A 20,070-nucleotide genomic window follows, 5' to 3' on the forward strand; every position below is an offset into this window, starting at 1 on the left:
TTGATAAAATAACTGTTTTATTAATTAAAACTAAACACACTCCATACTTAAAAGAAAAGCTTCCTTAAAGCTAATTCGCTATATTACACTAGAGCACGATCTCCTCGTCTAAAGGAACACTTGTCTATTGGTCCGCCAGGCCACGTTTCACGACCAGCCCATCCATGTCATGTTCCGGTTTAGTTCCGGGGAAATCGTTCCGATTTGGTAGCTACCTACATAATGCGAAAATCGTTCCGATTTGGTAGCTAGTTACAAGATGCGAAAATCGTTCCGATTTGGTAGCTAGTTACAAGATGCGAAAATCGTTCCGATTTGGTAGGTAGCTACAAGATGTGAAAATCATTCCGATTCGGTAGCTAACTACAAGATGGGGTAATCGTGCCGATTTGATAGCTAGCTATAGGTAGATTCATTCACGATGACGCGTGCCGTAGTTCTTATTACAATGTCATTAATGGTTAATTTTGACAAAATCACGCGTCTTCGTGGATGGCACTAGGTATACAAGATTTGAAAATCGTTCCCATTTCGTAGCTACCTACAAGATGCGAAAATAGTTCCGATTCGGTAGCCAGCTACAAGATGTGAAAATCGTTCCGACTTGGTAGCTAGCTACAAGATGTGATAATCGTTCTGATATGGTAGCTAGCTACAAGATGTGGTAATCGTGCCGATTTGATAGCTAGCTATCGGTAGATTCATCCACGATGACGCGTGCCGTAGTTCTAACTACAATGTCATTAATGGCTAATTTTGACAAGATCACGCGTCTTCGTGGATGGCACTAGGTACGAGTATACAAGATTTGAAAATCGTTCCCATTTGATAGCTACCTACAAGATGCGAAAATTGTTCCGATTTGGCAGCGAGCGATTTGAAATTGCGAGTAGGTATTTTGTCTGTGTTATTTTAATCTACTGTCCTTTTGGTCCACTAGTGCCTGTTTTTTTTTATATGGGGGGCGGGAGGGGGGCGTGCGCGCCGTGTTTGTTCCGCTCGTGGCTACGCAGAGCGCTCTCGTAGCTGAATCCGACGCCGCACGCGCACTTGTACGGACGCTGCCCGGTGTGGGTGTTCATGTGATCCAACAGCGTGCGCCTTTTCTGGAAATAAATATTAAATTTACATGGGGTCTGTTAAGTAGCAGAACGCACCCTAAGTGCGTTCCTTTAGGATCACCTTATCTGTGGTCCGCGCGCTCTATAACTGCAAAATACTGTTTTACTCATACGCCAAGACCGGACCTCAAGACAGTCGTAACTAACAGGGTCGTGGCCTTTCATAGTTTCCATAGAGAGAATTATTTTCCATAGAGGGTGGAGGTGTACCAAGTCCGGACAAGAAAGATGGAAGTTCTATGTAATCGGGGTTGAAAAACTTCGGTAGCGTGATTTATGTAGCATTTTCTCTATTTGATTACTAGATGGTCAATTTAATTGTAAGTGTGCCCTTCCTTTTTTTTTCAGAATTAGGTAAGTAATTCTGCGTTCTTCTCTCAGAATCACGAGCATGAGACACATGTCAATTTGTGTATGGGAAATCTGTCATTTGATTGCAATCGGAACCGACGGAAACCGATGTATCAATCAATTATTCCAGTGGTATTGTAGGGGTATGGCACGCAGCACGGAATGCTGAGGACCTGGTTTCGATTCCCAGCGCTGGTCTCTTTTACTGGTTTTTCTGTGCATCCATGTCTCAGTTTGTATGTTCGATATCAATGATTGTATTAATTGAGTGAAATTTTCATATAAGTAGGAACATTCATATGGAACTTTATTATTTAGTGAGTCAATCAAGTTTTTATTAGAGTTGTTATTCTGTCCCGTGAATCAGGAGACATAGTGAATACACTTAGTTCACACAAAGCGCACAATAAATAGGTATATACGAACTTTTCCGATAAAATACACTCTAAAACTATTATGTACTGCATCAGTATTCACTTATAGTCTGTTAGCCAAGGGACTTTGTTCTGCAAGGCGCAGGCATAAGCTGAGTCGCTTTCCCTTTTGATAGTTTGATTGTACTTATTATTTGTTATGTGCCTATCTATAAATTGTAAGCAAACTATTGAATAAATATCTTTTATTATTATTCTTATAAATACCACGCACAGGACTTATCACGCTAGCACACACGAGTAATATTTACCTCGACGTTTCGGCAACATTACAGTGGCCGTGGTCACGAGTAGATTGAAGTGTGGGGTGACAAATAAAAATGACCAAGTGCGGGTAGTTTGTGATACGAGTGCCGGTACTATTTGTAATTAAGTGCGAGTAGTTCTGAGGACTCGCGCTGCTAGGCAGACTTGACACCCCACACTTCGGTCTACTCGTGACCACGGCCACTGTAATGTTGCCGAAACGTCGAGGTAAATATTACTCGTGTGTGTTAGCGTGATAAGTCCTGGGCATGGTATTTTGACTATGAGTGAAAATCGCGAAAGTTTAAGGGGCTGTTTCACCATCCATTGATTAGTGTCAAATGACGGTTAAATGTGATGCCGTCTCTATTTGTTTTGTTCGAATAGACGGAGACGGCATCACATTTAACCGTCATTTAACACTAATCAATGGATGGTGAAACAGCCTCTAAGACGCATTATTCACTTACCGTCCGGACCCACCGCCGACGATGTTAGTAGCAGTCGCACATTTTCACATTGCCGGGAGACAGCTGCCAAAGAGAATAGAATCACTAAAGTGCAAAACACAGGACGGCAACGGGTCGGGTCGGGCGTGCAAGGGGCTATTACATGGCTGTATACCGGTTGGGCCTTTTAACAGGAGCAAATAATTAAAACATAGATCGTACACGTCAAACTGAACGACATAAAAAAATAATTGAGTTTTTAAATTTCCCTTTTTCATACAAAATAAATAGTATCGAAAATACAAACTGAGACATGGATGACAGAAAAATCAGAAAGAGACCAGCACTGGGAATCGAACCCAGGTCCTCAGTAATCCGTGCTGCGTGCTATAACCCCTACACCACTGCTGGACAGGAATCTAGACAAGATTTTTTTTTATATCTCAGGTTAAGATTGGTTTTTTGGAACCTTTTTGTATTTTTTATTTCATTTCCAAATTTTTTGTTACTTTTACGGTCATCCCGTAAAACCTATATCGAAAATACAAACTGAAATATAGATGCACAGAAAAACTAGAAAAATAAGACCAGCGCTGGTCTTATTTTTCTGGTTTTTTCGATATCTCAGGTTGCTTATTTCTACTATGCTACTTAAGCAGCAGCATTATCGACACCTATGTTTCGTCGAGACGAATTGCTGAGGACTTGGGTTCGTTTCCCAGTGCTGGTCTTTTTTTCTGGTTTTTCTGTGCATCCATGTCTCAGTTTGTATTTTCGATATGGGTTAACGGGATACCCGTAAAAGTAGCAAATTTGGAGTTGAAATATAAAAAATACAAAAGGACTCCAAAAAAGTATTAAGCCGCGTACCCACTAGAGGCAGCCTCGAGCCGAGCGGCTGTCTGGCTCCGAGGCCGAGCAAGTGGAGAAGCTGCCTCGACCTGAGGCGAATTCGTCGCGGCGATCCGAGCCAATATTTTGTCACTTTTTTTGCCGTGCTCAAAGGAGTCTCAGTCCGAACCCTGCATTTGATGGGCGTGTGTGGCTCGCACGATGCGGATCAAGATACCTGTCGCCTCGGATTGATCCGCAACGTGCCTCGAGCCCATGCCTCAGACCGAGCAGCCTCAAGCTGAGGCTGTTTGCTTCAAGTCGAGGCAGCTAGGCTTCTGCAGGTGGTAGGACCTTGTGCAAGGCCCACCCGGATTGCTACCACCATCTTGCTCGCTAATCCTGCCGTGAAGCAGCAGTGCTTGCACTGTTGTGTTTCGGCGTGGAGAGTAAGACAGCCGGTGAAATTACTGGCACGTGAGGTATCCCATCTTAGGCCTCTAGGTTGGCAACGCGTCTGCAATACCCCTGGTGTTGCAGATGTTTATGGGCGGTGGTGATCTCTTACCATCAGGCGACCCACTTGCTCGTTTGCAAGTTTGTTAGTTGAATAAAAAATAAATTAATCGATTTACTGAAAATTTTAATTATTTTGCAACAGGTATAGGTTTTCACATCACTAAATGTCTGTGGTCGGGTTAATGGCGTCTCTGTTTACACTTTTTATAAATTGGATTGAAATACAATATACACGATATGTGACGATATTTAGATTTATTTCAAACTATACTGACAGTGGGACCGGAGGAAAGCTACTGAATCTCCGGAGTGCATAACCGTCGTAAGTGTCACGTAACGCAAGCTATGCATTCCTGTGCGCCTGCTTCTATTCCTTGCATGTTACCGTGCGCGTGCGCTCACCTCATAGGTCTTCCCGCAGACGTCGCAGACCTTATTCTTGCGCACGAGCCGGCTGCCGTGCGCGCGCCGCTCGTGCTTCTTGCGGGACAGCATCGTGAAGAAGCCCTGCCAACAAGAAAGTTATGCATTACTGCGGCTTTGCACGCGTCAATCATTAAATCCAGTAGATGAATGGAAATTACGGGATTTTACAAAATTCCCTCATAGATCCACCCTTGCCCATTTATCAGTCTGTCAGTAATCAAAGTCAAACACCCCGCTCCCCCTCCCTCCTGGATCCACCCTCGCCCATTTTTCAGTCTGTCAGTAATCAAAGTCAAACACTCCACTCCCCCTCCTGGATCCCCCCCTTGCCTCTTCGTCCGTCTGTCTGTCAGTGCACGCACCTTCCCGCAGTGGTCGCACAGGTACTTCCTCTCTCGCTCGTGCACGGCGTCCCTATGGTTCTGGAGTGAGGCGGCGTCCAGGAAGCCCCGCCCGCATTCCGAGCAGTGGAACCTGAACAAAACAAATAAATGAATAAAAAACATGGGACAATTAACACCTAATGATCTAGCCCCAATGTGCCCATACTAAGCAAAGCTTGTATCATGTAGCTTGAGTTTGATCCCCGGCCGGGGCATAGGTATATATTTTTATGAATATGGATGTTTGTTATCAGGTCTTGGACGTTTAACTTGACTAGACACGCTCCCGCGTGTCTAGATGTATTTAAGTATGCATTTATCTATATATTTATCCGTTGCCTAGTATCCATAATCACCCATAATACAAGATTTGCCTGTTTGGGACTAAGGACGTCTTGTAGGCTTTTTTAAATCTCGATTTAAGGCTGCTGTAAACTGTCAGTTTACAGTTCTTGTACGGATCTGACAGGACTTAAGACCACTTAAACCTAGATTAAAAAGGCTGCAAGTGGACGTAAGTCAATGAGGGCTAAAAGACAGGCGAAATATCGATAGATGGCGCTAGTACCGTGACGTTTTATTGCAGCGATAAATCTGGTCACGTGACCCCATTTTGAAGGTGATTTTGAATTTCCCGCGACTCAAAAGATGGCTTCTTGCAGGAATGATCTTGGCCTTGGAAGCTGATCTCCTCATTTATTAGCAGTCGTGGCAGTGGTACAAAACTAAATTGGAGTGAATGAAAAAAAAAATAAGTGTTTTTTCCCGAAATTGAAGAGGTTTTTTTTTTATTCCAGCGATAAAGCTCAACATTTTCAGCTTTATCCCTATATGTCACGTGACCAGATTTGACACCGGAAACAAGCGTCGAGCTCATTTTCTCATATAGTTATTAGCCAATAGCAAGCAAGACCGTAACCTCACGATACTAACGCCATCTATCGATATTTCGCCTGTCTTTTAGCCCTCATTGGTGTGAACAGTCCCATGATATACATTTATTTTAGTTCTCAGTAAACCATCGTTCATCTTATTATCTTACTTCATCGCCTCGTGGGTCGCGTGTCGGACGGTGTTCTTGAAGTGAGCGCGGTATCTGTACTTGTTCTTGTATTCCACGTTGCATTCCACACAGTATGTCTGGTCTCCCACCTGGAAGACAACATCGGAGTTACCTCATCAATTGATCTATCGATCGAAAGAAGGATTATCGGTCAATGTTGACCGATCGTGTTTATTACAAAAAAAGGTATTGCCACATCAATCAACTGTCGATCGTTGGTAGAATACATGCAGTGGCGTAGCTACCAGAGGACTAGGCGGGGCAGTGCCCCTAGGCCCCCAAGCTTAGGGGGCCTCTCGGACTCAGGAAAATTGGAGAACTTCAAACTCGGAACACGATAAACACGGAACAAGCGATTTTAAATAGTTTAGTTGGGGCCCTAGTTTATTTTTTGCCCCAGGGCCTTTGGTTACTTAGCTACGCCACTGAATACATGACATATTTTTATTTTATTTAAAGAAATATACATACTGTAATATAATATACTGTAACTAGAACACTTTAGAAAAAAACAAAAAAAAACGGGTTAACTATCTCCAAGCTTTTAATTTCACGAAAATTAAAATAACTGAGAAGGTTTTAACTAAAATTAAATACCTACTCATGCATGGGTCAGGGAGCTGGCAATTATTTGACATTTCCATGGGACACGGAGCTATCAATTTTTTTATATTTCATGGGAGCGATAACGCGTGTAAACACAGGTCATAAATTATAAAGCGGCAATTGCACTGAGTCGTTCGCCGCATGCTGCATGCAGCAACCGCAAAAGTGTAAATTACACGGTAGTCTGCCCCATTCGGCGAGCGACAACTGCCACCGCCTTAATATGGCCGCCGCAGTAGATGGACTGACTAATGTAAAGACGACGGTCGTTCGCTGAAGTAGTTTGAAACAAATTCTGCGACCGCATTAGGTGAACGACGCAGTGTAATGAGGGCTATCGCGAATGAATTCGCCGTTAGAGGCGCTAGTGTAGCGTGAGGTCTCCGAAATGTCAAATCTCATAGTTTTTGGGTGAGCTACGCGGGTTTATTTATAATAAGGTTTTTTTGTGAATATTTTGCATAACCTGAAATTAATTATGGCAATTATGCGTTACGGGGCAATAAATGTCTGTGTTTTGAGACAGTTTTGTCTTTCGGAAACTTTTGTCCTCCCTTTTTTTCCGAACAAAACGGGACTAAGCAACACTGTGATTGCTGGATATTATTATGGTACGGTTTTAAGGTGTTTTAAATATGATTTCAATCTAAACTTCGTTTTAACGCCCGTAATAACAGACTCTGAAAGCCACACTTAAAAACCTCACGCAACAGTGCGCCATCTAGTGAGACAAAAAACGATAGCCCTCATTGCCGCTTAAAGCATAATCACGTTTCTGCAGTTCTTGATGTGGTCCTGCAAGCCACTGTTTCCCTTGCACTGCAGCCCGCACGAGTCGCACTCCAGCAACGGCAGATTTTTATGCATCCGCCTGGAACAACAACATCATCGTCATCATCTCGAAATACAAACTGAAATATAGAAGAAAAACCAGAAAGATAAGACCAGCGCTGGGAATCGAACCCAGGTCCTCGGCATTCCGTGCCACGTGCTATACCTCAACACCACCACTGGACAGTGATACAGACACGAATTTCTCCTATGCACCACATATCTCAGCTTGTTTGTTTTCTTATTTAGTCAGACACTAGCGACATCTATGCTGTAGCCCTCATCGAGAAACTTTCAGCACTCCATTGGAACTAACCGTTATTAAGCAATCAAATGAAGATTGTTTTTTGGAATCTTTTTGTATTTTTATTTCAATTCCAAATTTTTTGCTATTTTTTGCTGTAATGAAATATGGCACACAGGTATACCCTGGATTAACATATAAGCTACTTTTATCCCGAAATAATGTATGGTTCCCGTGGGATCAAAAAGTTTTAAACTACATACTAATTCTGCGCGAGCGAAGCCGCGGGCAAAAGCAATCAAAAAATATTGAATATTTAAGTACAATACAATACAATACAATACAAAGACTCTTTATTGTACACCAGGCATAGTAAGCGATACAGACAACAAATTATTAAAATTACAAGTGAGCAATAGGCGGCCTTATCGCTTAAGAGCGATCTCTTCCAAGCAACCTTGTTAAGTACTAAGTACCTTTACATTTTTAAGTAGTTTTTTTTAAGTACTTTCTTGTATGGAGTAACAGAGCCCTAAATACATAGTAGGTATACCTTCCGCCGCCTAACTTTGCCAAAAAGTTCATTGCCCCGACTAGTACCACAAAAACTATAAAGGTACAATTCCAATAATTGAATAGGCACTATACCGTTAAGCGATTCGACCACAATCCGGGAGTATCTCATGGGTCAAAACTTTTAGGCAGATTTTTATGGCGCGTGGTAAGGCCGTGGTGGCCTAGTGGTTTAGGTAAGCCGTGGTGACCCCGGGTGGCACCTCTGAGTTTTTCGAAATTCATGTGCGGAATTACATTTAATATATACCACGAGCTTTGCGGTGAAGGAAAAACATCGTGAGGAAACCTGCACAAACCTGCGAAGCAATTTAATGGTGCGTGTGAAGTTCCCAATCCGCACTGGGCCCGCGTGGGAACTATGGCCCAAGCCCTCTTGTTCTAAGAGGAGGCCTGTGCCCAGCAGTGGGACGTATATAGGCTGGGATGGATATGGAGCGTGGTGTAGTAAAGAGTCGAGGTGGACTTACATCATGTGTTTCTTGACGAAGCTGCGCAGCAGGATGCCGCACTCCGGACACTTCCGCGCCAGGTGGCACATCCGGTGCCGCATCAGCTTGTACGGGTCCCTGCCCACACATCATCGGCATCAGACACATTGTTAACAAGAGGGAATATTACGCGCAGGGGGCGACACTAGCACAAACCGTAAACAAAACGCCATGACAACGACAGTTCTCTATACACAGTCACGAGCATTCAAATTTGGGACGCACTTAAGATCGAATATATGTCATTTTGTATGACAATTCAAAGGGTTTTTTTTTACGAAATGGGTCCCAAATTAACGCTCGTGTCCGTACACGGTGTAACATGAGGAAACTGAATAATTGTATCAACGTATTCCTGAGGTCGTAAGAAGCAAAAAATTTTATATTATGAACCTAGGTCGGACTATGCGTTTTTAATACTTTTTAACATTTTGTATGGGTACGCTTTACTTAATGTCGACCGTACCCGTACAAAATTAAATTTAAAATGGATGAGAAAAAAATACACCCCCACTTTACGTCTATGGGAGGTACCCTAAAAAATGTTTTTTTTAATTTTTTATTGTACCATTTTGTCGGCATAGTTTACATATATATCCGTTCAAAATTACAGCTTTCTAGCATTGATAGACATAGTCCCTGAGCAAAGCCGCTGACGGGCAGACAGACAGACATGGCGAAAACTATAAGGGTTCCGTTTTTACCATTTTGGCTCATGAATAGACTGTTCAATTTATTCGATTTCCTCATGTTACACCGTGAAGTTTGTCGCCATGACGGATCACGACATAACATATATTTTTTAGTAACAAAATAACATGATATTTACATCGATAGAACGCCATTGAGTGGAATAATAATAATACATCGATATAAATTATAGAGCTAAATTTCCAAAAATGTGGCATCCTATGGACATTTAAAAGACATTTTGAAAAACATTCAAAAAACTGTTTACGATTTGTGCTGCTGCATTCTGACGGTCTTGCGATTAGTTTAGGCTGCGGCTCCACCGAAGCGGAGACGAGCGGAGCGGAGACACGTGTAGGGATCGAGCAATCATATTAATTGAGTCCACATCTCGTCTCCGCCTCATTATCATCATGCCCCAGCCAGACTCTCGCGAGGCGCCTCCTGGAGGCTCTCGGCACGAGTCTTGGCGAGTGGAGGCTCCAGTGGAGGATCCACACTCTCGATTTATTCTGTTGCCTGCTACGTCTATTACAAGATGGAGACTGAAGTGACTGCGTTAGCTACTTTATGTGCCTACCAATATTATAATGTCTTGCGTTTATATCACCTAAGTAAAAAAAGGAAGCCAAAACGGGGAAGATGGTGGATGACGTCAATACACCACCAGCAGTTAATAACAAAGTGAGCGAGCGCGAGAGTGTGGTTGATTCCCTCGGCTCACCCCCTCGCGTCCTTAGACTCGCGCCCGGAAAACCGACACAAATCGGAGGGACAGCGAGGCGAGGCGAGGGAAGACGAGGCGACACGAGCGCACCGTCCTCACTCTCGTACTCGCGTCCCCTCGTGTAGCCTCGTGGAGAGTCTGGATGGGGCATCAGACGTGTAGGGATTGGTCGATCCCTGGACCGACTCACTGGAACTCGCGGTCGCACTGGTCGCAGAGCAAGGAGGCGACGGGCACGCCGTGGCTCGCCGCGCAGTGGCGCCGCATGCCGTTCGTGCTGTCCCACTCGAACTCGCAGTAATTGCACTTCAGCAGCCTGAAACAATAGTTCATTGTGTCTTAAGGGCGGTAAATAAGGAATTACGAACGAGAGTCTATTAGGCATTAATGAAATGAGTCGATGTTCGTAATTCTAGTACCGCCCGTGCGACATATAATGTTTTTCATCACATTTGCGAGTAAAATTGTATATTTGTAATAAAAATACTAATGTTTTTTTCAAAAATTGCCGGTACCGCTGACTGCGCTCTTGGCAGCACCAGCTCGGAGTGAAACGTGCTCGGAAGAATGTGCAATGCCGGCTTTGGGCTGCGTCTCCACCAGAGATTTGCGAGGAATGTGTTTATCATGATCATAAATATTTATATAATATAAAACAAAGTCGTGTTAGTTACACCATTTATATATGACTTAAGAACGGCTGGACCAATTTTCATGATGTTTGTGTTTTTTAATTTGTCTTCGTCAGGAATAGGATAATAAGTAATAAAAACATTGGCAAATTTTCGAAAAAATAAAATAAAACAAAAAACATTTTCCCATACAAAACGTTCATGGTTTTTCCTTCCGGCGGTCTGTCAAGACCCTTTATCACGGGAACGGTTGGAGATATCGAGTTGAAATTAAAACCATATACATAAATCTATTGTCCCTTGAAGCTGTGAAAAAATCAAATTTCTAAGTTAACTTAAAACCGTAACCAAACTCCTCCGAAACGGCTAGACCGGTTTTTTTTTGTGTATTCAGTAGGCCAAAGAATAGGACGTAAACTATTTTTCATATTTCGTACGCGGACGGAGTCGCGGGCAACAGCAACAGTAGATAAATATAAACTTAAATACTCAAGACTCAAGTACAAACATTCGTATTCATCATACAAATATTTGCCCGTCACGCACCCTTCGTAGTCAGGGTCACTAACAACTTAGCCATCCGGTTGTCTTATAATTTTTCACACCTCTCCTTCAGAAAAGTAACTTTTCCTCCCTGACGAGAGGGAGCAAAGTGCAACTTTTCTGTTCAAGCTTTTGTAAGTGTTTTATTGCAAATGCCATTTTTTTGAAATTGATAATCGTAAAGCTATGCCATTTTCTATGCTGGTTGTTCTTTAATAATATCTAGAATTATTTTTTTCAAGTTTCTTGATGCTCGGTGTGAAAAGTTGTATGCAAAATTATTTTTATCTTGGGCGTTAACACTTGAATCCCTCATTACGCTCAGGATTCTATTGCAGTTTCAATGTACGCCCTCGCCGTAAATACACCATTTTGCTCCCTTGTGACACAAATAACTATTTATTTATTCCCTTACTTGTAATGTTTTTCCTTGTGAGCCTCCAAAGCTTCATCGTCGTGGAACCGGAGCTGGCAAATCAGGCAGGTTTTCTCGCCATAATCCTGTAGATAACATCACACTGTTAACCACAGGCGTCCTCTCACAATACGAGGACGTGAGTTCGCTTCAAATATTAAAGTAGTTTATGCAACTGTTACGTAAATAATAAAGGCCCTTAAAACACGAGTGTGGTTTTACGAAACGAAGCGCAGTCGAGTTTCATAAAAAGATCACATACATTATTTTATTTACACACATCACTAAATATAAATACTCTAACATAAGTTCAGATACCGATGGGTGAAAAATGACCTGCAGACCGATCAGTACAGATCGATTCACAAGTGCTGGCACGAATGGATTGAACAAAAGCAATGTCACTTAGACATTTTTGTTGGAAAAAGACAGATGCGTACCATTTTCATATTATGTGTGAAGTGTATTTAAATAGGTGACACACAGATCCTTTCATTTATTTACATTCAATCCATTCGTGTCAGCTGTTGTGAATCGATCTGTAGGTATGTAAACGAGTTGTGAAAGATTTTTTTAAATATCTTTCAGATATAAGAAGAACCTGTGTTATAGTTTAACCCATATTAAGGCTACTGATTACTAATGCATGTGGAAAAACATTGAAACTCGAAAAAAAAATTACATGGAGATAAAGTTTTCTTGCGACTCAACTTCCAAACATTTTTTTTAATATTTTTCCACTCGTATCGTATTAGTAATTAGTAGTCTTAGGGGCTGTTTCACCATCCATTGATTAGTGTTAACTGACGGTTAAATGTGATGCCGTCTTTTTATTTGTTTTGTTCAAATAGACGGAGACGGCATCACAGCAGCCCCTTAGACTGTGTTTCCACAGAGATGTGCGGGGATGTGTTTCGAGGAATGTGTTTTTTATTAACCAATAGAAACGCTTCATTTACCTCGCCTCGCACAGCACATCTCTAGTGGAAACAGCTGAGCGGAGCGAGGCGAGGTAAATGAAGCGTTCCTATTGGTTCATGAAAAACACATTCGTCACAACACATCTTCCCACATCTCTGGCCCTTTACTACGAATTGCAAAATACGAACTTCGTGTCTTGCCGTCCCGCTGACTCTTACACTATTTAATACGAGAGTGAGAGCGACGGTACGATAAGAACTTCGATTATCGAATTTCGTAGTAGCCGCCCTGGTTGAAACGTAGCCTTAATGTGGTTAAATTATCGTACAGGGTTTTTTAACCCTTTCACCGCCACGGTCGGCAAAACGCGACAGCTGAAAATCGTGCCAAAGGCGCTATGTTGGCATTACGATTTTTTTGGCGATTTTCCGATTTTTTTGTCGGTTTTTCGATTTTTTTGTCGTCTGTGGCCGACCGTGGCGTTCAAAAGGTTAATAACACCATGTATATGCGGAAAATGATGATATTACCTGAGTATGACCTTTCATATGCGCAGTATAGGTTCTCTGGGTGTCAAAAGGCTCTACGCAATTCTCACATCGCGTCAGCGGCGAACAACCAGTGAAGAACTCCATATTGGCCTTCCTCACTTTCCAAATAAGCATCTCTTCCTGCGACATCACCTCCACTGTAAAAGGGTTCTCGACCTCTATGGTGCTTTCTTGGGCCCTCTTGCAAGTTCTTAATTTTAATGCACTGCGACTTTTGTCTTGAACTTTAGGCTTAGGCTGAAGCGGAGGCAATCCTGAAAAATGTTTTTGTTAAAAAAATACTTTTAACACAAGCCTTTTTAGCGGACGATATTTTTTTAGGTAACCATTATCAAAGTTTTTCCTACTTTTCGCGGGCTAGTATCAGATGGCCCTATACGCAGCTGGTCTACAGGATCAACTCGTCCTAAAATCATTAGGACGAAATTGCAACTTGGCAAAACAAAAAGTAACTCGTCTTTGAAGCATCTGATACTAACCCCTTATCGCTTGTGACGGATTAAGGGCATAAGGTTGCGAATCCAGTAGAAATGTGCGAGGTTGCATTGCGAGGAATGAGGGCTATCGTTTTTTGTCTTACTAGATGGCGCCACTGTTGCGTGAGGTTTTTAAGTGTGGCTTTCAAAGTCCGTTGTTACGGGCGTGAAAACAAAGTTAAGACTAAAATCATATTTAATACATCTTAAAACCGTACCATAAATATATCGAGCAACCACAGTCTTGCTTAGTCCCGTTTTGTTCGGAAAAAAAGGGTGGACAAAAGTTTTCGAAAGACAAAACTGTCTCAAAATACAGACATTCATTGCCCCTTATCGCATAATTGCCATAATTAATTTCAGGTATGCAAAATATTCACAAAATTATTCTAATTATAAATAAACCCGCGTAGCTCACCCAAAAACTATGACATTAGACATTTCGGAGACCTCACGCTACACTAGCGCCTCTAGCGGCGAATTCATACGCGATAGCCCTCATTTACCTGTCATGAACCAATGGTAACGCTTCATTTTCCTGTCTTAATTTTTTAATAACTAAAATGAAAGTTTTACTTTCCGCTTGTGACGGGTTAAGGCGTAAGGTATATAATATACAGTGTGTAACATTCATATAGATCAGTATGGGAAAGTCTGAAACTATAAAACATACGAAGATCTGTTCTTAGGAACCATGTCATCTATTTTAATAAGAAAAAAAACTGCATTCATACTTTTACAAAAAAAACGTTCACTCAGTTCGGGAATCGAACCCGGTCGTTTTGAAAAATAAAACATACATATTTCTATTTCGATATCGGTTGTGAAGGTCATAAACAATAAATGTTACTGAAAATACAAACTGAAATATAGATGCACAGAAAAAACAGAAAAATAAGACCATCACTGGGAATCGAACCCAGGTCCTCGGTAATCCGTACCGCGTGCTATACCGCTACACCACTGATGACCCAATCTTAATAAATGTTACTATGAAACACGATATCTAGAATTAATAAAATGCATTGTATTTCATATTCTTTAATAATGTAAGTTTTATTTTCAAAACATCAAGGTTCGATTGCAGTTTTTCTTCTTATTAAAATCAATGAATTGGTTCCTAAGAACGGATCTTCGTGTGTATTATAGTTTCAGACTTTCCCATACTGACCAATATGTATGTAACCCTGTAACGTAAGATGATATACAAAAAGATAGAGGTTTGTTTTATTAACTTCATTACTAACCCTCTGTCTTGTTCGTGCTTATCTTGGATATTTCATTTGTTACCAAATTTTTAATAACAAAAAAATTACCTGAAAATAAATACGTAAATAATTTGAATCAACTTTTAACATCCGCCCTCCCCCGTGAACCCTCGCGATTACTGAGGCAGGCACCGTTCTGCCCGTCCCAAAAAAAAGCTTCTGGGTGAGTTTCATTCATTGAATAGCCCAAGGGCCTTTAAAAAAAAGTGTACCCTTTCTTTTTGGAAAAAATATCGTTTTCACTTGTCATGCCCGTAAAGTTCGTGTTTATGCTGGATCTAGGCGACATAAAATGATTTTTTATGCTCTAGTGCATAAAATAAAATCTTCGTCTAAGACCAAAGCAATTAGGTGTAAACAGCCTCAAACAAAGAAGTTTCTACATACTTTTTTTAATAATTTTTAATTTGTATACAACTAAAAATCAATCAAATCAATCAAAATAGACCAATAAAACTAAACAAATATAATTATAATCGTAATGCGTGAACAAGAAAAGGTACCTAGTATGTGAAGAATTGTTTCCACTGTTGCCATTTAATTTCCTCGCCATCGAAGTGAAAAGCAGAATGTTAAACTCGAGCATTAAACCCATTTTCCCCTCGACATGTCTATCCACCCTCACCGTACCGGCTCGGGTGGCTATTTGAACGTGCGTCTCGGGTGCGTTTTATGCTCTTTGTACAATCTGCTATTTTCCTACTCAAAATCAAGAGCACAATCGATTCCGATAGTTAAAAAAAAATACCCAAACAAAAATGACAGTTTTGTGACAAAATTTCACAAAACTGACTCAAGTTTGTATGAAAAAAATATATTAAACATTTTGAAAGAAAAAGTATTTTTTTTAAAACACCTTCAAACTAGGTACTCGTTTACCTTATAGAATTGATATCGCATTCATTACTTTTTTATATAATCAGAGGCCGTACGCTCTTTCTAACGCTCGCGATCGCAATGGTATAAGATGGAGCACACTTGCCCAGTAAATCCCCATTCACCCTAGATTAGAGGACAGCCAGATTGTAGCGATCAGGGAACACAGACGCAGGCCGGGCATTCCGCTCCTCAGCTGTCCGGGTAATAAGGACGAGAGAAAGCGATTTGTGCGAATTTTAGGGATAAAATATAAGGGTAAATGCCCCGCCTACTTATTACTTAGCTCTAGGAAGGGGTTACCCTTTCTGAGTTTCCACTACTTCTATTCTACTTATTAGGGTTAGGGTCTCCATACCCAAACTGCACAGTGCCGACAGCTTCAGGCCGCTTGTAGAAGTCTGTTGTTTTACCGAACAATGGCCCGTTTTTTTGCCGGACTTGCGGTGTTGTAAGGCTAAGACGCCGGCGGGTGCATGTACACACATTAATTGTAAGCCACAACACCGCAAGTCCGGCAAAAAAAAAACGGTGAAAACAACGGACGTCTAGAAGCGGCCTCAAGAGGTCGCTGTTGAACGATCTGCAGTTTCAATACATAATAGACATTCGATATACACGAACCCCTCAAGCTATTCGTTTGCAGTCGCAGTGCAGCCAAAAATGCAGTCGGCGTGCAGAAGTCTCGCCGGGGTTCTCTGCCTTTTCCGAACTCACGATTTTCTATGAAACCTATTTTCGGAACTTTCATAAAACAAACCTATCCAAACCTACTGTGTTCTATAAAAGCAGAAGAAAAATCACTGAGACAAATTTTCGGTTTCGGAGAAAATTGAAAGTTGGGGAATAAAACAGTTGGCAAACAATAATTCTGCGAAAACGCAGATACCGTCACGCCATGGTGCCGGCAGGAAAAAGCTGCTCAACCTGCCTTATACGGATAAATCGAAATTGTTTGCTCCAACTGCTCTTCTCTTCTCCTCTCGGCACCATGCTATTCACTGGCTCCGTTAGGTACTGACTGTATAGGAGCAGTCCTGTTACAGTCGAACACAACCGTTGCACCCTAAGATGTCACAGTGATAGGCGCTTTCCATTACAAGCGACATTGGTTCAGCTCCACAGAAACACGAAGCTCGTGTCTTGCGGTCCCTCTGATACTTCTATTAAATACGAGAGCAAGAGGGACGCGGACGGTACGACACGAAATTCGAGTTTCGTAGTAGCCCTGCTGTTCCCTCGGGAAATGTGCATTTTTCCGAGATAAAAAGTAGCCTATGTCACTCTCTGGTCCATAAACTATCTCTATGCCAAAAATCGCGTTTATCCGTCGCTCCGTTTCGACGTGAAAGACGGTCAAAAATAGAAACACACTTTCGCATTTATAATATTATTATGGATTATGGCACTCAAAAATTATGGCATGTGATATTAGGGCAAATGAGTTGCTTAACTTCAAACTCAAATAAGTCCAATTCTAAGAATTTTACGATTTTGGTATCAAAATAAAAAGCAAATAAAACAGATACTCTCCTCAGAAGGTAGAGTGGACTTATCCGAGTTTGAAGTTAAGCGACTCAAAACCATTTTGGCAAATGAAATTAGTACAAATGAAATAATGGGAAACTAAGGGATACCCATGTTTGGATGACTATAAAAACAAAAAGTACTCACTCCTTTCATCGTAATTTAAATTAACCATAGCAATATTACTAAAGGTTTTATCCCTATTTTTATCATGGGTAATTTTACTGCTACCCTGTATAGGCTTCACAATGACATTAGATACTGTCTGATAGTTGTGATCTACAGCAATTCGAACAGGCATTTCATTTTTAACATCATTCTTGTCATCACAGATTATCTCTTCAACCACAGTTTCAACGTCCTCTGCCTCATCAGCTAATATTTCATCATCAAGAGCTTCTTCATCACCCATTGCTTCTTCTTCACCCATAAGGTCATCATCAACTTTAGTTTCTTCAACACCCGAACCATCATATTCAATCTGAACTGTGTCCTTCACCAGTTGGTAATACAGAGGATCTAGAGCCTGTACGTCTTCAAAGGCCTCATCTTCAGGGTTTTCCGTGACTGTTACTATGGCAAACCTTGAGAGGCTACTTATTTGACATGGCTGAAATAAACAACATGATTATCCTATGAATATTGTAAATAAATTAACTATCACGGACATTGACACCAATTGACTAAGTCCCAAACTAAGCAAAGCTTGTGCTATCGATATTAGGCAATGGAGAAATTAGATAACTACATACTTAAAAATACATATTAAACATCCAAGACCCGAGAACAACACACACACGCACGCAAACACGCACGCACGCACGCACGCACGCACGTACGCATGCACGCACGCACGCAAACACACCCACACACACACACACGATAATATGTAGGTGTATTTATGTTTAGTAATTCCTGCGTATTCAGTGATAGTTACTTTGATAATGTATAAGTGTCCTAATACCAAACCGCTGATCTTCATAACACAGGTTATCCTAGCATGAAGATCAGAGGATCTTTTGTTGAAGTATTTAACAAACCTTTTCCGACTTTAATTTCATTGTTATGTATAATTCTTGCAACTAGAACTTATTATAGTTAAGATCTCAGATTTGTAAGTGCGTGCGTGGTTTATTATCTAATAAATTATTATTATTATTACTGAAGCTAAAAGTTTTTTTTAGTAAAAGTAGCATTTTTTCCAATCAAAATCGACACAGACACAGTGTCGTCGGAGCTCCTACTTGTTTTGGCCCTTCAGGCCACTGCAATTCACTGTTGTTGATTTGTTTTACATTCTGTTTCACTGAATTTCGGCAGCTTCAGCCGAACTTCGACATTCGGCCAAAACTCGGTTTAGATGCTGAACATTCGGCACTAGAAAAAAGAACCTACTTGGACCATTTCAACTGAAATTAATCGAAAGCATTTCATTAATGGAAAAATGAAATATTCTTAGTTCCTATTATTTTAATAAACATCTTGATTACAACTCGTAAATTGAGTTAAAAAATAGTTTTTGGTTTCTCAATTTTCACAAACTAAACATTGAGAAGCATTAAAGATTTTCTTTCTTTCTTTATTACTTACTCGTCCATTCAGCAAGTCTGCAATCGCGCTCTGGGCTTTGCTCACGCGCGTCCTGAAGGCAGCCAACTTTATAACCATTTGCTTGCACTCCCAGCACACCCAGTCATCCTCGTTGAACTGGAATGACATTTGAAGATAATGAATGATACATAACCATCCAAGCTAGTCCCTTATTACAATAATCCCTCATTACACCTTGGTTTGTCTCAGTGTTAGTATCCTGCTTTCAGGGTGCCCTCACAAACAAATTTTTGCATATGAAGAGTTAAACTATCACCACTGTGTGAGATTTGCCAGAAGGAAGGTAAACTAGTCCCATGCAGGTTGCATGACAAAGCAAGTACAGTCAGCAAAAAAACCTTGTTAAAATGAAATTTTGTACAGACAATTTTAGAAAATGGTATTACTGTACATGCATGAATAAATAATTTATATGCCAAGAAACTGTTTAGTGCATCGACATAAGGTACATACCTAGATGTCGATGGTTTAGTGCATCTCTATCTTAGTATCTTTGCTAATGAAGAATGACGTAGACGTATATTAACAAAGGCAGAGCAGAAGAGACGGAATTTGTGCTAAACTTCCTTTTAAAAGTTTTGAAAGTTAAGTGCGTGCACAAGTTAAAAAGTCCATAAAATAAAAAGCAAACTGCTCAATAAATACTCACTGTCAAAGCGTAGCAAAAGAAGGCGTGTTCCTTGAAGTCTTTTATCGCGCCCAATGTTCTATCTTGGCTCAAACACCCGCACAAATCGCTCGCCGTAATGCTTGAACATTTGGATTCAACATTTTGAATTCAAAGAAAACGTGAATTTTGGTCGTAGATTACGTGGGCGACCATTAATATTTACTTGACGCCAACAAGACGCCAATGACGCTCTGCTCTATTTTCTTCAAACATGTAATGGCCGACCGACCGAGTTTTCACAACCGCACCGCACCACCGCACCCCTCAGCCCCTCCCAACAGAGCTGCAGGGTTACTACGAAACCTAATCTCGAAGTTCGTGTCGTGCGGTCCCTCTCGCTCTTGTATTAAATGTACTAAGTGTCAGAGGGACCGTACGACTGTCTACGACACAAACTTCGTGTTTCGTAGTAGCCCTGCTGGTTCTATTGTTGAGTGATTGATAAAAACTCTGTTTACTGTTAGTAAAATACTACAGATTTTACATAAAAATAGAACCGTATTCATAATTTTTTTTTTTTTGAGAAAAAGCGCGGGAAACGTTGGTCGTGGCGGGAGTGTTTTTTCTAGCGAACTTTAAAAATTTAATTTAACTT

General features: G+C 41.1%; 1 protein-coding gene across 3 annotated transcripts; it reads right to left on the reverse strand.

Annotated features, from left to right (window-relative positions):
* LOC141444880 (zinc finger protein 711-like) lies at nucleotides 1–19,722 on the reverse strand. 3 transcript variants are annotated; one of them, XM_074110615.1, is made up of 13 exons: nucleotides 19,455–19,722; nucleotides 18,785–18,901; nucleotides 17,342–17,804; nucleotides 14,771–14,839; nucleotides 13,027–13,301; nucleotides 11,576–11,661; nucleotides 10,176–10,301; nucleotides 8,548–8,646; nucleotides 7,201–7,300; nucleotides 5,803–5,912; nucleotides 4,740–4,851; nucleotides 4,354–4,458; nucleotides 1–1,106 (listed from the first exon to the last, which is right to left on the reverse strand). In XM_074110615.1, exons 2-13 carry the CDS (start codon nucleotides 18,860–18,862, stop codon nucleotides 954–956), a joined length of 1,776 nt encoding a protein of 591 aa, XP_073966716.1. In that variant the 5' UTR covers nucleotides 18,863–18,901; nucleotides 19,455–19,722; the 3' UTR covers nucleotides 1–953. The 3 variants fall into 3 exon arrangements, with proteins under 3 accessions (XP_073966716.1, XP_073966717.1, XP_073966718.1); XM_074110617.1 differs by lacking the exon at nucleotides 1–1,106 and adding an exon at nucleotides 2,623–2,685; XM_074110616.1 differs by lacking the exon at nucleotides 14,771–14,839.
* Between the last annotated feature and the right edge of the window lie 348 nt (nucleotides 19,723–20,070).

This window comes from Choristoneura fumiferana, chromosome 30 (genome assembly GCF_025370935.1).
Source record: "Choristoneura fumiferana chromosome 30, NRCan_CFum_1, whole genome shotgun sequence".
In the NCBI taxonomy this organism is placed as follows: domain Eukaryota; kingdom Metazoa; phylum Arthropoda; class Insecta; order Lepidoptera; family Tortricidae; genus Choristoneura; species Choristoneura fumiferana.